Source organism: Mixophyes fleayi, chromosome 4 (assembly GCF_038048845.1).
Source record: "Mixophyes fleayi isolate aMixFle1 chromosome 4, aMixFle1.hap1, whole genome shotgun sequence".
Classification (NCBI taxonomy): domain Eukaryota; kingdom Metazoa; phylum Chordata; class Amphibia; order Anura; family Limnodynastidae; genus Mixophyes; species Mixophyes fleayi.
In genome coordinates, this window is record NC_134405.1 from 304,030,397 (window position 1) to 304,049,904 (window position 19,508).

Consider the following 19,508-nt stretch of genomic DNA (forward strand, 5'->3'; position numbering starts at 1 on the left):
AAATAGATTGTTACAGTTCTCTAGAATCTCCTTATTAAAAAAATAATGTTCAGCATAGATGTAAAAAATCAGGTGTGCATGGTCTTACCATATTTCCTTCGTCAATTTAATGAACATTATTGGAGTTATTCAAAAACTGCAAAAAATGCAAATGATCAGCCTGTTTTAGATTATGGAAATGAACTTATTTTTGCTATTCTCACTTGTTAAAGTACAGCCCCATTCTGCATGACTTATTTGGATCTAAAATTGACGGCATATCTCTGCAATAGTCACATCCTCACCAATTACTGCATTCTATTACTTGAATCATCAATTTAAAGGGTCTAGAAAGTTAAAAAGCCTTTAATTAAAGTGAGCCTGTTGTTGATCTTGGATCAGTAAGAGGACATCAGGGCTGTTTCATTTCTGTGCCACAATTTCACTTTTTACGTTTTTCACTACACTTAAATCATGAATTCAACATTTTACAAAAAAATTAAAAACTATTGTTCAAACTATTGTACAACATTTTTCCACATTTAGGAATATTTATCAATGATAAGTTTTGAATATACTTAAAATATCCTAGCAAGCTATGAAAATAGGAATAAAGTATACATGCATAGAAATATACAGAGTCTATATATGTACATAGAGTAATTTTCATGTATTTGTAGATATATTTCTATAAAGTCTAAAAAACCTTTTAAATGATAGCTGAGAAAGTAACAGAAGTTTAATGAAATTGAAATAGTAAAAGAACAATCATTCAGTATTTGCTATATTTATTTTCAAACTTATTAATAGCATCTAACTTTATTTTGCCTGCTGTAGAATATTGATACAATGGGAAAAAAAACAAAAGAAAGACTGGTGCAAAGTTTAAAGTGCAACATTTATAATACAAGAATTGGGGAGCTTAAGATGTACATCTTAGAGGAAAGAAAAGAAAGGTGGGACATGTGCATAAGGGTTTCAACAATGTTCATGTGAGTAATTTTAAAAAGTCAAATTATAGACTAGGGGAAACAGTGTTGGTGGAAATTCAAAAGTAATGTTAGTAAATAATATTTTATTGATACATTAGTAGATTGGACAAACTCCCTCATGATATATTAGTAAAAACATAACTAGAAGAATAAAAAATTGTTTGTGATAAACAGACATCTATTCTGAGAATCAACCAGAGCAGACTAAACTATTAATAAGTAAAATTAAAAGACTAAATACATCAATTGGTTTGTTCTCTGTTTGCTTGTCGGATATGATATCACTAATGACCAGAAGAGGGCAGACTTGTCATCCAAACATTTATTTCAACTATAGTAATGGATCTGTTCATGTAAGCTTCACACTCTCCTCCCCCTGGCTCAGTGAATCACCCGCCCATCTTTCCTCTCACACAAAGAAGAGCTGCTGCTCCGATGAGAACCCTGTGGATGTTTTATTTCTATGGATGGATTGATTTTCTGGGGGGAAGCAACAATGAATATATAACCTACATGCCGTTTGGATAATACAGGACCTATATAACATCAAATATCAGGAAAATCCTTTAAGATATGGACATCAGAGGCTCCTTTCAGTGTTGGAAATGGCAAGTAGTGATTTCCTTTCTCCTTTGTAGCTGGGGCTGGGTCTCTGGGCAGCTTCGTTATTCTATTGTGGAGGAGTCTAAGCCAGGGACATTGGTAGGAAATGTAGCTCAGGATCTGGGACTAAAACGTGCAGAGCTCTCTCAGCGCAGGTTACATTTGACATCTGAAAATGACCACAAATATTTTGCTGTAAATACAGCAAATGGAGGTTTGACTGTGAATAACAGGATTGATAGAGAGACCCTGTGTGGATCTAGTCTGAGCTGTTTGCTGCATTTGGAAGCAGCTGCTGAAAATCCTTTGGAGTTTTTCAGTCTAGAAATAGAGATTCTGGATATAAATGATAACTCCCCTACTTTCTTATCTAATAATCGCACTATTCAGATTACAGAAGTTTTTACAAATCCTGGTGCACATTTTTTTCTAGAGATTGCAGAGGATTTAGATGTTGGTGTAAATGGTGTTAGTCAGTATACATTAAATAAAAATTCATATTTTTCATTATCTGTGAAGAATCGTAAAGACGGAACTCTTGTCCCTCAGCTGATATTAGAAAAGACTTTAGACAGAGAAGAAAAAAAAGAGCATAGTCTTATTCTCACAGCTACTGATGGTGGAGAACCAGCTAGATCAGGGTCCTGTCACATAACAATAAATGTATTAGATATTAATGATAATCCACCAGTTTTTGATCAATCAGTTTATAAAATCGGAATTAAAGAAAATCTTCCTTTAAAAACTGTTCTATTACGATTAAATGCAACTGATCTGGATGATGGTGCAAATGGGGAAATTCAGTACTTCTTTGATGATTACACATATAAATCTGCCAGAAAATTATTTGCTTTGAATGAAGACAGTGGAGAGATTTATAGTAATGGAATTGTGGATTTTGAAGAATTACATATTTATGAATTATCTATTAAGGCAGTAGACAAAGGAATTCCCAACCTGGAAGGGAACTGTTTAGTCCACATAGAAATAGAAGATGTAAACGACAATTCCCCAGAAATTACATTTACCACAGTAGTAAATGACATTCCAGAAAATGCACCACTAGGAACTGTTGTTGGATTTATTAATGTGAGAGACAAGGATTCTGGAAAGAATGGAGAAATACAACTGGATATGTCACCTAATCTGCCTTTTAAAATCAGACCTATGAAAAATCGTTTCTCATTGGTCACAGATGGGAATCTGGATAGAGAGATAATATCCCAATACACTATTGAGCTGACTGCTGCTGATTTAGGGTCTCCTCCTCTGTACAGTAAGACAACTGTTATTCTCAGTGTGTCAGATATTAATGATAATGCACCAACATTTACACAGTCTACTTATAATGCTTTCATTAAGGAAAACAGTGACCCAGGTACTTTTCTATGTACAGTATCTGCTATTGATCTAGATGAGGGTGTTAACTCTGATCTGGTTTACTCTGTAGTTGAGAGCCAGATAGACGGTTCCTCTGTATCTTCTTTTGTTTACATTAATTCTAATAATGGTAATATATATGCTCAGCGCTCCTTTGACTATGAGCACATCCAGGTCTTACAAATCACCATAAAAGTAGAAGATTCAGGATCTCCAAAGTTATTTTACACCGTTCCTGTATTTATATTTATTTTGGATACAAATGACAACTCCCCCACCTTGCTGTATCCAGAACACTCTGACGATCTCATTGTTCAAGAGAGGATTCCAAAATCTACAACTGCTGGTTATTTGGTGACAAAACTCTCTGCAGTGGATCTGGACTCTGGTCACAATGCCTGGTTAGTTTTTAACCTCATTGAACCAGCCAATTCCTTATTGTTTCAAGTGTCTAAACATACAGGAGAGCTCAGAACTGTGAGAGGTTTTCAGGAAACAGAAAATACAGAACAGCAACTTCTTATTTCTATCAGTGACCATGGGGATCCTCCTTTATCAACTACAGTCACTGTACTGGTCAGTATTGAAGACGGGGTTATATTGGAGAAACCCAAATCTGGTGATTCCCTTACAAATTCCAAACCACCCTCAGATATGACTTTGTATCTAATTATTTCCCTAGTGGCCATCAGCTTAGTGTCACTTGTTACATTCATTATATTATTGGTGAAATGTCTGAAGAAAGAAAGTTATGATTCCAGCAGTAGCTGCTGTTTTCTTACTGGATCCCAATCCAAACCCTACACAGATCAGTATCAGCCAGCTCTTTACTTGAACACAGACAGAACCTTAAAATACATGGAGGTCAGGATGGTTCCTCCAGGAACACAAGGACAATATTACCAACCTACCTTCCCCCCAGCACCCGAACAGCAAGATTTCAGTTCTATGAAGTCTTTGGATTTTCCCCAATTAAATGGTATGGTCAAAGATACCGATAACTCGGCAAATATGAGCTGCTTGAATGACCCAGAGAAGGTGAGAGAAAATATTATAATTGCCTATTTTATTTTATTAGTTTTATAATGATACATATTACAAAAGTATTAGATTTGAAATGAATACTGAATGAACTGCAATGCGCTTAGGTTTACAAAATAGATCAGATGATCACTAGTGTTAAAAACAGTTCTGAAAATTACATTGGAAAAAAGGTATAAAAAAACATTTTGTTTTCTGTATATCATTAAACAGTTTCTGCTATGTTTATCTGTTTATGTTAGATTGTGACATTAAATGCACCCTGTAAATTACAAGAGCACGAAACTGAAATATCAATTTCTGTTGTGTTTTGCATTATATTGTATATCTGAAGTACACTTAGGTTTTGCCATACAAAATGTGTGTTTGCATATACATACAATGGTAAAATATAATATTGGTGATATATGGTCATTTTTCCGCAAGCAGTTCAAAGCAAAGCAGAGTGTGTGTATATGTACATGTGTAGTGGGCAGCACGGTGGCTTAGTGGTTAGCACTACTGCCTCACAGCACTGGGGTCATGAGTTTGATTCCTGACCATGGCCTTATCTGTGTGGAGTTTGTATGTTCTCCCCATGTTTGCGTGGGTTTCCTTCCACAGTCCAAAAACATACTAGTAGATTAATTGGCTACTGTTAAATTGACTCTAGTCTCTGTGGGCCTGATTCATTAAGGATCTTAAATTAAGAAGTTTCTTATTTAAGTCTCCTGGACAAACCTATGTTACAATGCAAGGGGTGCAAATTAGTTTTCTGTTTTGCACATAAGTTAAATACTGACTGTTTTTTCATGTAGCACACAAATACTTGATAGCTTATTTGTACACTGAAATTTAAAATTGATATTTGTGTGCTACATGAAATAGAATTAGGGAATTAAGATTGCAAGCTCCAATGGGGCAGGGACTGATGTGAGTGAGTTCTCCGTACAGTGCTGCATAATTAGTGGTGCTATATAAATAGCTGATGATAATGATGATGTGTATTATCCCCACTTCTATCTCTTTATATGATACCTCTATATGAAAGTACATATTAAACATCTCCGGGATCAATGCCAATTAACACTATCATCCACTACTGGGTCCCTGTATAATGTTTTTTAGAAGAAAATGGAAAAATTTACTTTAATATCTTCTGATATCTCAACGTCAACTAAGCTTATATTGTAGGTGTGTATGTATTTATGGTATAAATGAAGTTTGTGGTACATGAAACACTGGGCACCATTTTGTATTCTCTGCCTGGTCCTGGTACCGTGTGGGCCCTGCTAAACTCATCAAGACTGAGACTGAACAACTCATGAAGTAAGGAAAGACATGTATGTATGTATGTATGTATGTATGTGTGTATGTATGTGTGTATTTATGTATGGCAGGTTAATATAGCACTTAGCAGGGATCTAATACACTTTCTCTCTTTGTTGTGTCACAATTTGGACTTTTGAGGCATCGCTCACAATCATATTACATCTAACTTATAATCTAAATGTCCGAAGTGATCAGATCTAAAATACAGCTAGGATTTGTCATTTATATGATCTACAAAAGATGACATAACAAAAACCATCTCTTCCCAACCCATAGCACAGAATTATTTCAGATGTTAAAGACCTATGTGGACAGATGATTACTTCTTACAACCATTAACTGGCTCATAAAATGCTATATTTTATTGATAAATAGCAACAAATAAACAATTATGTCAGAGTACCACTTCTACCAACACACATAACAAAGTCTAGGTAATAATTGGGTGGGCTCTCATTATTTAGAAATGGGACACTCATTTGACCTGACGTTTGTCCAGGCCATAAAATCTGCCCTATACCTCCTTTTACGTGCCAAGTAAGGTAAGACAGTTATTAGAAACTATTCTAAGTTATCCTGTTATTTATATTCACCTGGAAATTGTAGAACAGTAAGTATTGAAAGTTACATTTTGTGGTTTGGAAAAATAGGATTAAACTGGAAAAATTCAGGATAGAAGGGAACCACTGTAATAGGAAATGTTGTAGTTGTGGGGGACTGACATGGTACATGTCTGATGGTGACCTCCAGACCTGGCTGACAATTGCATAATAAGGTAGCATCACAAAGTAAGAAAATGTGTACAAGCAAACTCTAGATTTGGAGTACAAGGCTATAAGCTAGCTGACCATGATGTCCATTGTGATGTCATGTGCTCATTGACACGGTGAGAGTGGACTAGATCAACCTGTTTACCAACGGCAGCACATCTTTCTAAAGTAAAAAAAAAATAGAGCAAGGGCTTTTGTGGCACTGGGTGCTTGCCATCCCTCCTCCCCTTCACCCAAATGCAGCCCTGGATATGTGTCTCAAACCTTTCCCTGCTACTGACATACAATCTTTGTTGGTTCTTTCCAATTCCTAGTTCACCATCCATCTGGATTCTAACAGGGGCATTTCGGGTTGTTGCCTATGGACCACGGCACCAAGGGAGCCCAGACTTTTGACATTTAAATTCAGTGATGCAAATATGACATTGCCTCAAAATATTGGGGTATATTCCCTTGAATTTCATGAGATGTTACTGTTGTATGTGTATGAGCATTGCTATGTTTAAGATTAGAGATGCAGAGGTAAAGAACTATGCACATTTTGTGCTCGATCAGGAAGTAAATAAGTATGTGGAGTGGAGGCTTCCGACTTGTTTAATTCACCACTGTCTACGTCAGATTATACATAATTAGGTATGCTGCTAATAGGCACATAGCTATTCTGAAATGTCCTCACAATCTCTTACCATAATTATATTTTTTAGTTAAATAAATATTACTTTATGTCGTTTTTGTCTGCAATAGGAAGGGGGGCAAAATTCATTGGGACATTAATTTGCTATAACTAAAAACAACTTTTATTATGTATATGTGCATGTGTACTATTTGTATTTGAGACGTGGCGGAACAACAGCTGAAGCAGCTCATGCGCTAAGAGGCACCCTAGCGATTCTGGTTTATCCGCTCCAGAGACCCCCGCATGCACAGAATTGCAGAGTGGAGTCTTCCAGTGCAGATTTTTGCCCCCACCCTTAAATTTCCCTACTGGGCATGGCAACTGAGTGCTTTGCCTCTGGTACAAACTATCCTTCTGTCTGTAACAAGTGTGCCAGGTTGCTATTACTTTTCTGTATTCAGTACATGTTATAAATTAATTAAATGGCGATCTACTTCAGAATGTATCTTTTATTTTAAATATCAATACTTATATTAGCTGTATGAATCAACGCATCAATTTTCTTGCATAAAAATATTTACCTGTGTTGTCTCTGAAACTGCAGCTCCTTAGACTGTTTACTATGTACATTGTGGAAACAATATACAACATAGCACCAAATAGGTACAGAAATTAAAATGATATACAGGTGCAGAACCCTTGACTAGAAGTAACTCACTGCATTTGAAATGGCCAATGAGGATACGTAACAATTATAATTACATTAATAACCATTAGCATTTGTGTATGAGTAATATACACAAAAGACATTTTGTCTTTGTTTTTTATTGCTTTTACTTGGTGCTACGTCCATTTCCCCAGCAAAGTAATATATTTTACCCTGCGTGAAGATGAGGTTTCACAGGATGGTCTGAGGATGAGTGTTTGTTTTTCAGAAATGTTCAGCTAAAATATATTTTTTATATTGAATTTTGTTAACAGAATTTCCTTGCATAAATTATCATGGCCTTATTACAATATATGCTCTTTTAAAAAATTAATATTCCATTTTTCTTATATTGAAAATATATTGCTAATTATGTTGTGTACTGAGTGTACACAGGCGGTTTATATAGTGTGCATGCATGCTTTCACTTACTGGATTTTATAGGTTTGTGAGTGATATTCATATTATTGGCCAGGAGAGGGCAGACTTGTCATCCGATCTTTGTATTCAGCTACGCTGGTAAATCTGTTCATGTAAGCTCCACACGCTCCTCCCCCTGGCTCAGTGAATCACCCTCCCATCTTTCCTCTCACACACAAAGAAGAGCTGCTGCTCCGATGAGAGCCCTGTGGATGTTTTCTCTCCATGGCTGGATTAATTTTCTTAAGGATGGAAGAATGAATATATAACCAACATGCATTTGGGATAATACAGGATTTATGTGACATCAAATATCAAGAAAATCATTTAAGATATGGACATCAGAGGCTCATTTCAGTGTTGGAAATGGCAAGTAGTGTTTTCCTTTCTCCTTTGTAGCTGGGGCTGGGTCTCTGGGCAGCTGCGTTATTCTATTGTGGAGGAGTCTGAACCAGGGACATTGGTAGGAAATGTAGCTCAGGATCTGGGACTAAAACGTGCAGAGCTCTCTCAGCGCAGGTTATATTTAAAATCTGAAAAATACCAAACATTTTTTGCTGTACATGAGACAACTGGGGGATTGAGTGTAAATGAGAGAATAGATAGAGAGAGTCTGTGTGGATCTAGTCTGAGCTGTTTGCTGAATTTGCAAGCAATTGCTGAAAATCCTTTGGAGCTTTTCAATCTAGAAATAGAGATTCTGGATATAAATGATAATTCCCCCACATTCTCAACTAATCATCATATTATTGAAATAACAGAGGTTTTTACAAGTCCTGGTGCTCAATTTGCTTTAGAAATTGCACAAGATTTAGATGTTGGTGTTAATGGTGTTAGTCAGTATACATTAAATACAAATCTTTATTTTTCATTATCTGTGAAGAATCGTAAGGACGGAACTCTCATTCCTCAGCTGATATTAGAAAAGACTTTAGACAGAGAAGAAAGACAAGAGCACAATCTCATTCTCACAGCTACTGATGGTGGAGAACCAGCCAGATCAGGATTCTGCAAAATAACAATACATGTATTAGATATTAATGATAATCCACCAGTCTTTAATCAATCAGTTTATAAAATCACTCTTAGAGAAAATCTTCCTTTAAATACTGTTTTATTCACTTTAAACGCAACAGATCTGGATGACGGTGCAAATGGGGAAATTCAGTATTATTTTGATAGTCACACTTCTGGATCTGCCAGAGAATTATTTGATTTAAATCAGCACAGTGGGGAAATATTTTTAAAAGGAAATTTGGATTTTGAAGAGCTGAAGTTTGATGAATTATCAATTAAGGCAGTAGATAAAGGATTACCAAAACTAATTGGAAACTGCCTGGTCCAGGTGGAAATAGAAGATGTAAATGACAATTCCCCAGATATTACATTTAACACATTGATAAACGAGATTCCAGAAAATGCACCACTGGGAACTGTTGTCGGATTTATTAACGTGAGAGACAAGGATTCTGGAAAAAATGGAGAAATACAACTGGATATGTCACCTAATCTGCCTTTTAAAATCAGACCTATGAAAAATCGTTACTCATTGGTCACAGATGGGAATCTGGATAGAGAGAAAATCTCCCAATACACTATTGAGCTGACTGCTGCTGATTTAGGGTCTCCTCCTCTGTACAGTAAGACAACTGTTATTCTCAGTGTGTCAGATATTAATGATAATGCACCGACATTTACACAGTCTACTTATACTGCTTTCATTAAGGAAAACAGTGACCCGGGTACTTTTCTATGTACAGTATCTGCTATTGATCTAGATGAGGGTGTTAACTCTGATCTGGTTTACTCTATAGTTGAGAGGGAGATAGATGATTCCTCTGTATCTTCTTTTGTGTATATTAATTCTAATAATGGTAATATATATGCTCAGCGCTCCTTTGACTATGAGCACATCCAGGTTTTACAAATCACCATAAAAGTAGAAGATTCTGGGTCTCCCAAGTTATTTTCCACTATTCCTGTCTTTATATTCATTTTGGATACAAATGACAACTCCCCCACCTTGCTGTATCCAGAACACTCTGAAGATCTCATTGTTCAAGAGAGGATTCCAAAATCTACAACTGCTGGTTATTTGGTGACAAAACTCTCTGCAGTGGATCTGGACTCTGGTCACAATGCCTGGTTAGTATTTAACCTCATTGAACCCATAGATTCTTTTTTGTTTCAAGTGTCTAAACATACAGGAGAGGTCAGTACTGTGAGAGGTTTTCAGGAAGCAGAAAATACAGAGCAACAACTTCTCATTTCTATCAGTGACCATGGGGATCCTCCTTTATCATCTACAGTCACTGTACTGGTCAGTATAGCAGATCAAGTTGTAGCAGAAAACCCCAATACTCGTGATTTTCTCTCAAATGCAAAACCAACATCAGATGTCACATTATACCTTATCGTTTCCCTGGTTGCGATCAGTTTGGTATCCCTTGTCACATTCATTATATTACTTGTTAAATGTTTAAGAACGGAAGACAGTGGTAGCTATAGTAACTGCTGTTTTATAGACAAACCCCAATCCAATCATTTTACAGACCAGTGCAAGCCAACTCTTTACCTGAACACGGATGGAACTCTAAAGTACATGGAGGTCCGGATGGTTCCCCCAGAACCCCAGGGACAGTGCTATGCAGCTTGCTTTCCCCACACAAATGAGAGACAGGATTTCACCTTTATGCAGCCTCTTAACTTCCCCCAGCTAAAAGATATGGTCGGGGAGACTGGTAGTTCTTCTGACAAAGGATTGTTGAATGGAAACCAGGTGAGATAGCACAGGTAATCTGTTATTGTATTATGTTATAGCACCATATACTTTTATTATGTTCACATGATTGGATTTTGTGCTTTTTATTTCATATATATGTATTGACAATGTTTCAGATATTATAGCTAATGAACAGACATTTACACAACCTACTTATAATACTTTGATTAAGGAAAACACCAAACTGGCTATGTGTGTGGGTATCTATCTATCTGTCTATCTATCTGTCTGTCTGTCTGTCTATCTATCTATCTATCTGAGAGAGATATCACAGTGACAGACACTCTCCATTTAAAGATGAACAGAAGTCTTTGTTCTTTGATAAAAGTCCCAAAAGTTGTAATAAAGACTTTTGTTCATCTTTAATGAGAGATTGCCTGTTGCTGTGATTCATACACAGAAGATAATACAATTAGAGAGGTCAGGGAGGAGAGGTAGATTTGGGTGTCGCCTGCATAGAAGTGGTATTGGAAGCCAATTAAGAGAGAGTGATAGGTGTGCAGAGGATGATCGTGGTCCAAAGTATCAAAAGCAGCAGCGGGGGCTAGCTGAGCCGGTTCCATAGTTGCCTACCTGGGGCTGTGTCACTGGGCCACCTGCTTTTTCTTTCGTTTAAAATGTTCCTAATAAGCTGTTGTGTCCAGTCTTGCCCCCCAGGCTAAAATTTGCCAGTCCTCCCATGAGCAGCAGAGAGGACAAGGTGGATGAGTAGGGAAAACTAGGTAGGAGTAGGTTTTCTATTGCTGCTTATCTCAGCCCTATCGCCACTCGATAGCAAATAGGCCCATTCATTTTTATCTGCTCATATACTATACTACATTATGATTTATTTGTTGTGAAACTCATAATAAACTTGTAACCTGTGACTATTCACTGGTAAGGGTCAGTTGAGAGTTATTGTACTTTGGAAGTCAAGTTGTCAAACTATTTTGGCATTCAAAGTCATGCAGACACTTAATTACATTGTTAATGAATTACTGTGTCCAGCGTATTAGCTAAATCTAAAAAGATATGTTGCATTGCAGTATCTGAATTTGGTTTAGGGATACAAGGTAAAAAAGGATCAATAAAACTATTACTAATATCTGCTGTTGTTTTATGAAGACCAGATTATCTCTATATCATTTACATTACCTTAATACTTGATCATTCTTGTTTCTATACTGATTATACTATATTTCTTTTAGTATATACACTTGACACTTATAAGCCTGCTCATTCCTAGCTTTGAGCTATATGTTTCCTAGCTACAACTGTAATTGTTCTTACAAATTTGTGTTCAATAACAGTGTGGCACTGTAGTTAGCATTGCTGCCTCACAGCCATATGATAATGAGTTTGATTCAGATCAGGGCCCTATCTGTGTGGAGTTTGTATGTTCTCTCAGTGTTTGCGTGGCGTTTCCTCCCACAGCTCAAAAAACATACTGACATAGAAAATGGACCCTAATATGTGTGTATGTAGTAGGGATTTAGAATGAAACCTTTAATAGGACAGTGACTGGTGTGAATGATTCCGTATATACTCTCTACAGAGCTGGGTAATATGATTGGTGCTATATAAATAAACATTAATAATAATAAACATGATTAGCACCTGTTAACGTCTGTAATTTAATTTTTCCTATATTGCACTACCTCTATGTGAATAAAATTTCACTGTGCATTGCAAATCCCAAAGCTGAGGGTGCTAGGACTCATTATCTGTGGGATAAGATGTATTTAATATCAATATGAATCATAGCCTATCCAGCATCTTTCAATGAGTTATATCCTTTACAAATAAAATTATTTTCCTGCATCTATGTCTTGAACCTCAGGTTGCTTCCAATGAATGATTCCACTGTTTCAGTAGCCTCATATTGACTATTAAATATAGAATACATGTGAAAATAAAACCCATAGTTTGAGCAATATTCTGCAAATGGACATTGAATATTGTAGGTTGATGTTCTACTTATATATTCTATGTGTTGTCAAATCTCTGTAAATCTCCTCCCAAAAAATACTTTTACCTTCTCCAGGCAATAGTTCCCTTGCAAGTAGCTTCATTAGGCAACTTCCCTACACAACATTATGACATTTAACCAACTAATCCCTTGATTTCCCATATGTGAACAAAGTTAATAAACAGCCTCTTACATAAAAATGTAAATCATCTTATTCTTCCATAAATCTATATTTAAAAATGGAACTAGAGTCCAGAAATTATGTTAATTTTATGATGTTAACATGATTCACCACAAGAGGGCAGGCTTGTCATCCGATCATTTCTTAAACTAAATGAGTGGAATCTGCTCTTGTCAGCTCTGTACTCTCCTCCCCCTGGCTCAGTGATTCACCCTCCCATCTTCCTCCTCGCACACAAAGAAGAGCTGCTGCTGGGATGAATGCTGTTACGATGCACTGGGCAAGGATTTTATTCCTTTCAAGGGATTTTATCTGAAGATGACTATATATTGGATTACAAAACACCTCCAGGATAACACATCTCAGAGGGAGACATTATAATATGAACATCCAGGGCTGCTCCAGAGCTTGGAACTGGCAAGTAGCATTTTCCTTTCTCCTTTGTAGCTGGGGCTGGGTCTCTGGGCAGCTGCGTTATTCTGTTGCTGAGGAGGCAGATCCAGGAACTGTTGTGGGGAATGTAGCACAGGATCTGAGGTTAAACCTTATGGAAATTTCAAAGCGTAGACTGAATCTGGGATCTCAGGGCAGCAGTATACATTTTTCTGTGAACCAGGTTACTGGATCTCTGACTGTAAAAGACAGAATTGATAGAGAGAGCCTGTGTGGCTCCAGTTCTAACTGCTTGTTACATATAGAGATTGTAGCTGAAAATCCTTTGGAGCTTTTCAGTCTGGAAATAGATATTTTAGACATAAATGATAATGCCCCAATTTTCCCAGCATCTGAACAGATCATAAGAATCACAGAGCTAGTTTCAAGTCGTGGGGCTCGATTTCCACTAGAAATTGCACAGGATGCAGACGTTGGTACAAATGGTATTCATCAGTATAAACTAAGCCCAAGTCCATATTTTTCATTATCTGTGAAAAATCGAATAGATGGGACACTGATTCCACAGCTTGTTCTAGAGAATACTCTGGATAGAGAAGACATGAAAGAGCATAGCCTGGTCCTCACTGCATATGATGGTGGTGATCAGCCCAGGTCAGGATCTACCCAGATAACCATCGCTGTGTTAGATATTAATGACAATGCACCAGTGTTTGATCAGTCAGTTTATAAAATCAGCATACTGGAAAACCTCCCTTTAAAAACAGTTATAATCACGCTCAATGCAACAGATCCGGATGAAGGTGTAAACGGTGAAATTGAGTATGCTTTTGATCATCACACCTCAGAATTGGGAAAGGAAATATTTGACTTACATCCATATACTGGGGCTATCTCTGTTAGGAGAACTGTGGATTTTGAGGAAGCAAACATTTATGAATTATCTATCAGAGCTGTAGACAAAGGAATACCTGAATTGGAAGGATATTGTCTCATTCAGATTCATGTACAAGACATTAATGATAACGCTCCAGAAATATATTTTTCTTCTATGATGAATGAGGTGCCTGAAAATTCACCACCAGGAACTGTAGTTGGATTTGTCAATGTAAAGGATAGAGATTCTGGAAAAAATGGAGAGGTTCGATTACAAGTGTCACCAGGTCTACCTTTTACATTTAAACCATTCAAAAATCATTTTTCACTAATTACAGATGGCATTCTGGATAGAGAAACAGTGCCCCAATATACTATCCAAATTATCGCGTCAGATTTGGGTGTTCCCCCTTTAAACACTGAGACTACGATCATGCTAAACATTTCTGATATAAATGACAATCCCCCAGTGTTTTTACAGCAGATCTATAATGCTTTTATTACAGAAAACAATGATCCTGGTAGTTTACTGTGTTCAGTTTCTGCAATTGATCCAGATATAGGATTTAATTCAAACCTGATTTACTCCATTGCAGACAGCATGATTGATAGCTCTTCCATATCCTCATTTGTTTATATTAATCCTAGCAGTGGTCATATTTATGCCCAACATTCCTTTGACTATGAACATATTCAAGTCTTGCAAATTATTGTAAGAGTAGAAGATTCTGGATTTCCAAAATTGTCCTCAAATGTAACTCTATTTATATTTGTTTTGGATACCAATGATAATTATCCAACTGTTCTATATCCAGATCTCTCTAGAGAACTTACTTCTCAAGAGAAGATTCCCATATCTGCTTCCGCTGGTTACCTAGTCACAAAAATATCTGCAATTGACCTGGATGCTGGTCGCAATGCTTGGCTAACCTATTCTCTTCTCCGAGCCACAAATCCCAATTTGTATCACATATCTGAATTTACGGGAGAAATAAGAACCACCAGAAGTCTTGAAGAGACAGAAAATGCGGAGCAACAACTACTTGTATTAGTTAGAGATCATGGAGAACCGGCATTGTCGACCACAGTCACGATATTTGTAAATGTTATAGACACTGTTCTGCAAAACAGCCACAAGTCTCCTGATTATCCAGAAAATTCTAAAGTCATGTCAGACTTAACCATGTACCTTATAATCTCTCTGGTAGCAATCGGCTTAGTTTCAGTGGTGACATTCATCATTTTGCTTGTGAAATGTTTCAAAAAGGAATATGAATACACGAACATCAGCTGCTGTTTTGCAAACAAATCACAATCAAAGCCCTATGGAGACCAGTATCAGCCAACGTTGTTCTTGAACACGGATGGAACCTTAAAGTACATGGAAGTCAGGATGGTTCCACCCAACCCTTCAGGGCCATGTTATCCAACTTGTTTTCCTCCAACAACAAATAATCAGGATTTTACCTTTGTTACACCTCCGGATTATCCGCAGTTGGACAATACAGTCAGGAACACTGAGTATACTTCTGACAATCCTTCAGGTTTACTGACAGAGCCCAACCAGGTGAGTCTGCGGATTCATTGCTGTACAACTTAATTGCTCTTATGGTTGAAATAGTTTATATACTGTAATGTAACAGTTCAGCTACAGTGTATTCTAGATGGTTGTAAAAATATTCTGCTATATATTTCTTTGACAAATAATGTAACATGCAGCTATACATGGCAATATTTATATGCATTATATTAATTGATCTTAAAGTGTTTTCTGATTAAAACAATGATCTATGTGCCATTGCATAGTGTAAATTTAAATTGCAGCTGGGTTATTAATGGGTACATAAGTTTCCATTAATGCTCCAGGTAGCAAATCCCTTATTTTTAGGTCATAATCAGATCTTTCAAACATTATATCTTAAGGATATGAAAACTGAAATTGAGGTTTCTTTAAACGCACTGTTGTGACATTTGCAGTGTTAAATCATTTAATGACACTATTGTTTGTACAGATATAATGGTAAGCATGCAATATGTAGTCATGGTATTTGTTATCATTAAAGCTGTTATCCAGGAAACTCAGATCACCAGAAAGAAAATATTGTTGATAATTGCTATTAAGCAGTGATTGGGCTATGCACAGGGCTAGAGGGTGCAAACTTGCACCTAGACAAACCATGTTGTACTACAAGGGGTACAAATGACATTTTGTTTGTATGCAAGGAAATTCTGCCTGTTTTTACACATAGTCCTAGATAGGCGCTACGTTTTTTTTCCTGCCGTTACCTTTTTTTAAGGTTACTCAGAGATACTCTACTTTTGCCAAATCCACAACTGATCAGCATTTGAATGGTTAAACCTAATTCAAATGTTTTCACTTTTTTGGTTTTAATATTTTCTGTCATGGAAGTGGTAAGGGAGTATTATCACAACGTTGAACAACAAATTTAAATTGTGTTGTAATGTTCTTACTATTAGAAAGTGATTGGACATATTTGTAAATTTGTTGCTGGTTCACATATTTAACTCCTTAATGACCGGGATACTTTGTATCTTTGCGACCTGACATATTTTAGTATTTTTGCTATATGCTGGTTAAACAATTGTAACTTTTTTATTTGTTAGATTTTAAGAATGGATTTTATATTGTTTCGGGTTTTTGTCGTAACAGATAGGACCTTGCTTTGGCTGCATTTTTAACTAAAAAGTATGGTAATTTTTAGGGTTTTAAAAGATAAATTGGATGTTAATAGTAAAAAATACACTTCTTCCTTATTATACATATAATTAGTTTCCTTAATTTAATTAATGTAAATATTAAGGTATGAATACCTAATTTTGTTATAAATCCTTACCTAGGGCCTGATTCATCAAACGCAATAAGTACGCAAGTTGCATTTTTAAAACGAACATGGAACGTAAGCATACGTGCGGCTGTATTCAAATCCAAGGGAATCTGGGTACCGGCACGCTCTGCCTAAACAGTACTTGTCGTATGTTAACAGACAGAACACACTGCAGTCCCATCAGAACACATGCAAAACATAATAATTGTAAAATAAATTATCAACTTATACTGTAATCATAAATAAAAATGTGTTTAAAAGATTTATTTTTTTTTACATTAAATACATAAATCTGGATTAATGTGTACTGTATATACAATGTGTTTATATAGTCAATCTTCCTTACAGACACATGTTCTGTGGTATCTAGTGGCACACATACGTGTAGTCATTACTATTAGCCGCCACTTACACCTGCCCTGCAGCTGAAGCAAATGAACCGTCCTCATCTGCACTTACACGCCCTCGGCACCCCCTTACTGTACATTGCCTACGTCCACCCGCCCCTTTCCTCCCCTGTTCCGCCCTTCGTCATAGGCAGTAGTGTCATTTGCGTTCAGACATGAATTGCATGCAATTTTGTTCATTGGCGCAAGGTGCGTTTCTGAGCTTGTGCGGAGCTAGTTCATGCAAGACTTACGTCTGACGATGAATCAGGCACCTAGTGTCTGTGTTCTGTGTGCATAAGGCTGTAGGCCAAGTAGTTTTGTACAGTTCATAGTAATTCATGGTGATTTTTATTTTCAGTAACTAAAGTAACTACAGTAAATAACTTACACTTGAGGTGCAGTATTTCCTGCAATAAACAAGTTTTCCTCACAAACGCTAAACTGACATCACAGTTCACTTATTATACATTATTATTTACAGCAGTAATGCATTTAATAACATCACACACACAGATAGATAGATACATAGACAGATAGATAGATATTGTTTAAATGCAGTTGAACTATATGCCTATTTATGCTGTAGCTTTTGGACTGATATATTCCTTTTCCTGAGGATTTAGGTTGTGCCTCTCACATGCCGGTATGTTGTAGGATATTAGTGCTACTGCTACTTTCCTAATTGGTTGAGCATTAGACTTGACCAGTGAGGTGAGTTTTGCTGGGTTTCTTGTTTTGGTGCACCAAACAGCAATTGTTTATCTTATGCAAAACATTTTTTGATGGTACCAATAAATTATGTTTTTTATTTAAAACACATTTAGTCATTTTATACATGTTGGAGCACAGGTGTTTCTGATCTCAGCGCTGTATAATTTTTTATTTTATTTTACTGATTTAATTATTGCATAACAAGACACATTCATATGATATAATCTTTATGGGAGATTAGCAACAACATTTGTATGCAGTTTACTTGCTTCTGCCTCTTACTTGGATGTAAAATTAAATTGCTGCTATATTTCTGTGTTAATTTAAAAGATATTACAAATGAAGTTCACACAATTGGCCAGCAGAGGTCAGACCTGTCGTACATTCTTTTTGCTTTAGCCCGACCACTATATCTGTTCATCATCATCAGCTATTTATATAGCGCCACTAATTCCGCAGCGCTGAGAACTCACTTGCATCAGTCCCTGCCCCATTGGAGCTTACAGCCCCTGTGCTGTGTACTCCACTCCTGCTACCTGCCTTGACCTCCATCTCTATGTGTATGCTCACATTCATGCTATTGTAGGTTATTTAATTAACTATTTATTTTTCACAGAATATTGGAATTAAGGTTGAGGAAAACATTAAAATACAATATAACTGTAAGCATGTTTATAACTCTTACTTCACAGTAACCCTCCCGCTACATCATCAGATCCCCAACACACAGTAACCCTCCCGCTACATCATCAGATCCCCAACACAGTAACCCTCCCGCTACATCATCAGATCCCCAACACACAGTAACCCTCCCGCTACATCATCAGATCCCGAACACACAGTAACCCTCCCGCTACATCATCAGATCCCCAACACACAGTAACCCTCCCGCTACATCATCAGATCCCCAACACACAGTGACCCTACCGCTACATCATCAGATCCCCAACACAGTAACCCTCCCACTACATCATCAGATCCCCAACACACAGTAAACCTTCCGCTACATCATCAAATCCCAAACACACAGTAACCCTCCCGCTACATCATCAGATCCCCAACACACAGTAACCCCCCTGCTACATCATTAGATCCCCAACACACAGTAACCCTCCCGCTATATCATCAGATCCCCAACACACAGTAACCCCCCTGCTACATCATCATATCCCCAACACACAGTAACCCTCCCGCTACATCATCAGATCCCCAACACACAGTAACCCTCCCGCTACATCATCAGATCCCCAACACACAGTAACCCTCCCGCTACATCATCAGATCCCCAACACACAGTAACCCTCCCGCTACATCATCAGATCCCCAACACAGTAACCCTCCCGCTGCATCATCAGATCCCCAACACACAGTAACCCTCCCGCTACATCATCAGATCCCGAACACACAGTAACCCTCCCGCTACATCATCAGATCCCCAACACACAGTAACCCTCCCGCTACATCATCAGATCCCCAACACACAGTAACCCTCCCGCTACATCATCAGATCCCCAACACAGTAACCCTCCCACTACATCATCAGATCCCCAACACACAGTAACCC

The 19,508-nt window shown here is 37.1% G+C and overlaps 1 protein-coding gene across 27 annotated transcripts in view; it reads left to right on the forward strand.

Annotated features, from left to right (window-relative positions):
• Positions 1–19,508, forward strand: part of LOC142152884 (protocadherin gamma-A4-like) — a 445,481-nt gene that overhangs the window by 296,859 nt on the left and 129,114 nt on the right. For 2 of the 27 annotated variants that reach the window (XM_075209965.1, XM_075209973.1), the window contains exon 1: positions 7,840–10,597. The exons of 22 other annotated variants lie outside the window; for them this stretch is intronic. In XM_075209965.1, the coding sequence (XP_075066066.1) occupies positions 8,153–10,597 (2,445 nt within the window). In that variant the 5' untranslated portion in view covers positions 7,840–8,152. Of the gene's footprint in view, positions 1–1,211; positions 3,993–7,839; positions 10,598–12,825; positions 15,566–19,508 lie in introns of those variants that run through there. 3 more of the 27 variants (XM_075209950.1, XM_075209952.1, XM_075209956.1) reach the window with 2 other exon arrangements.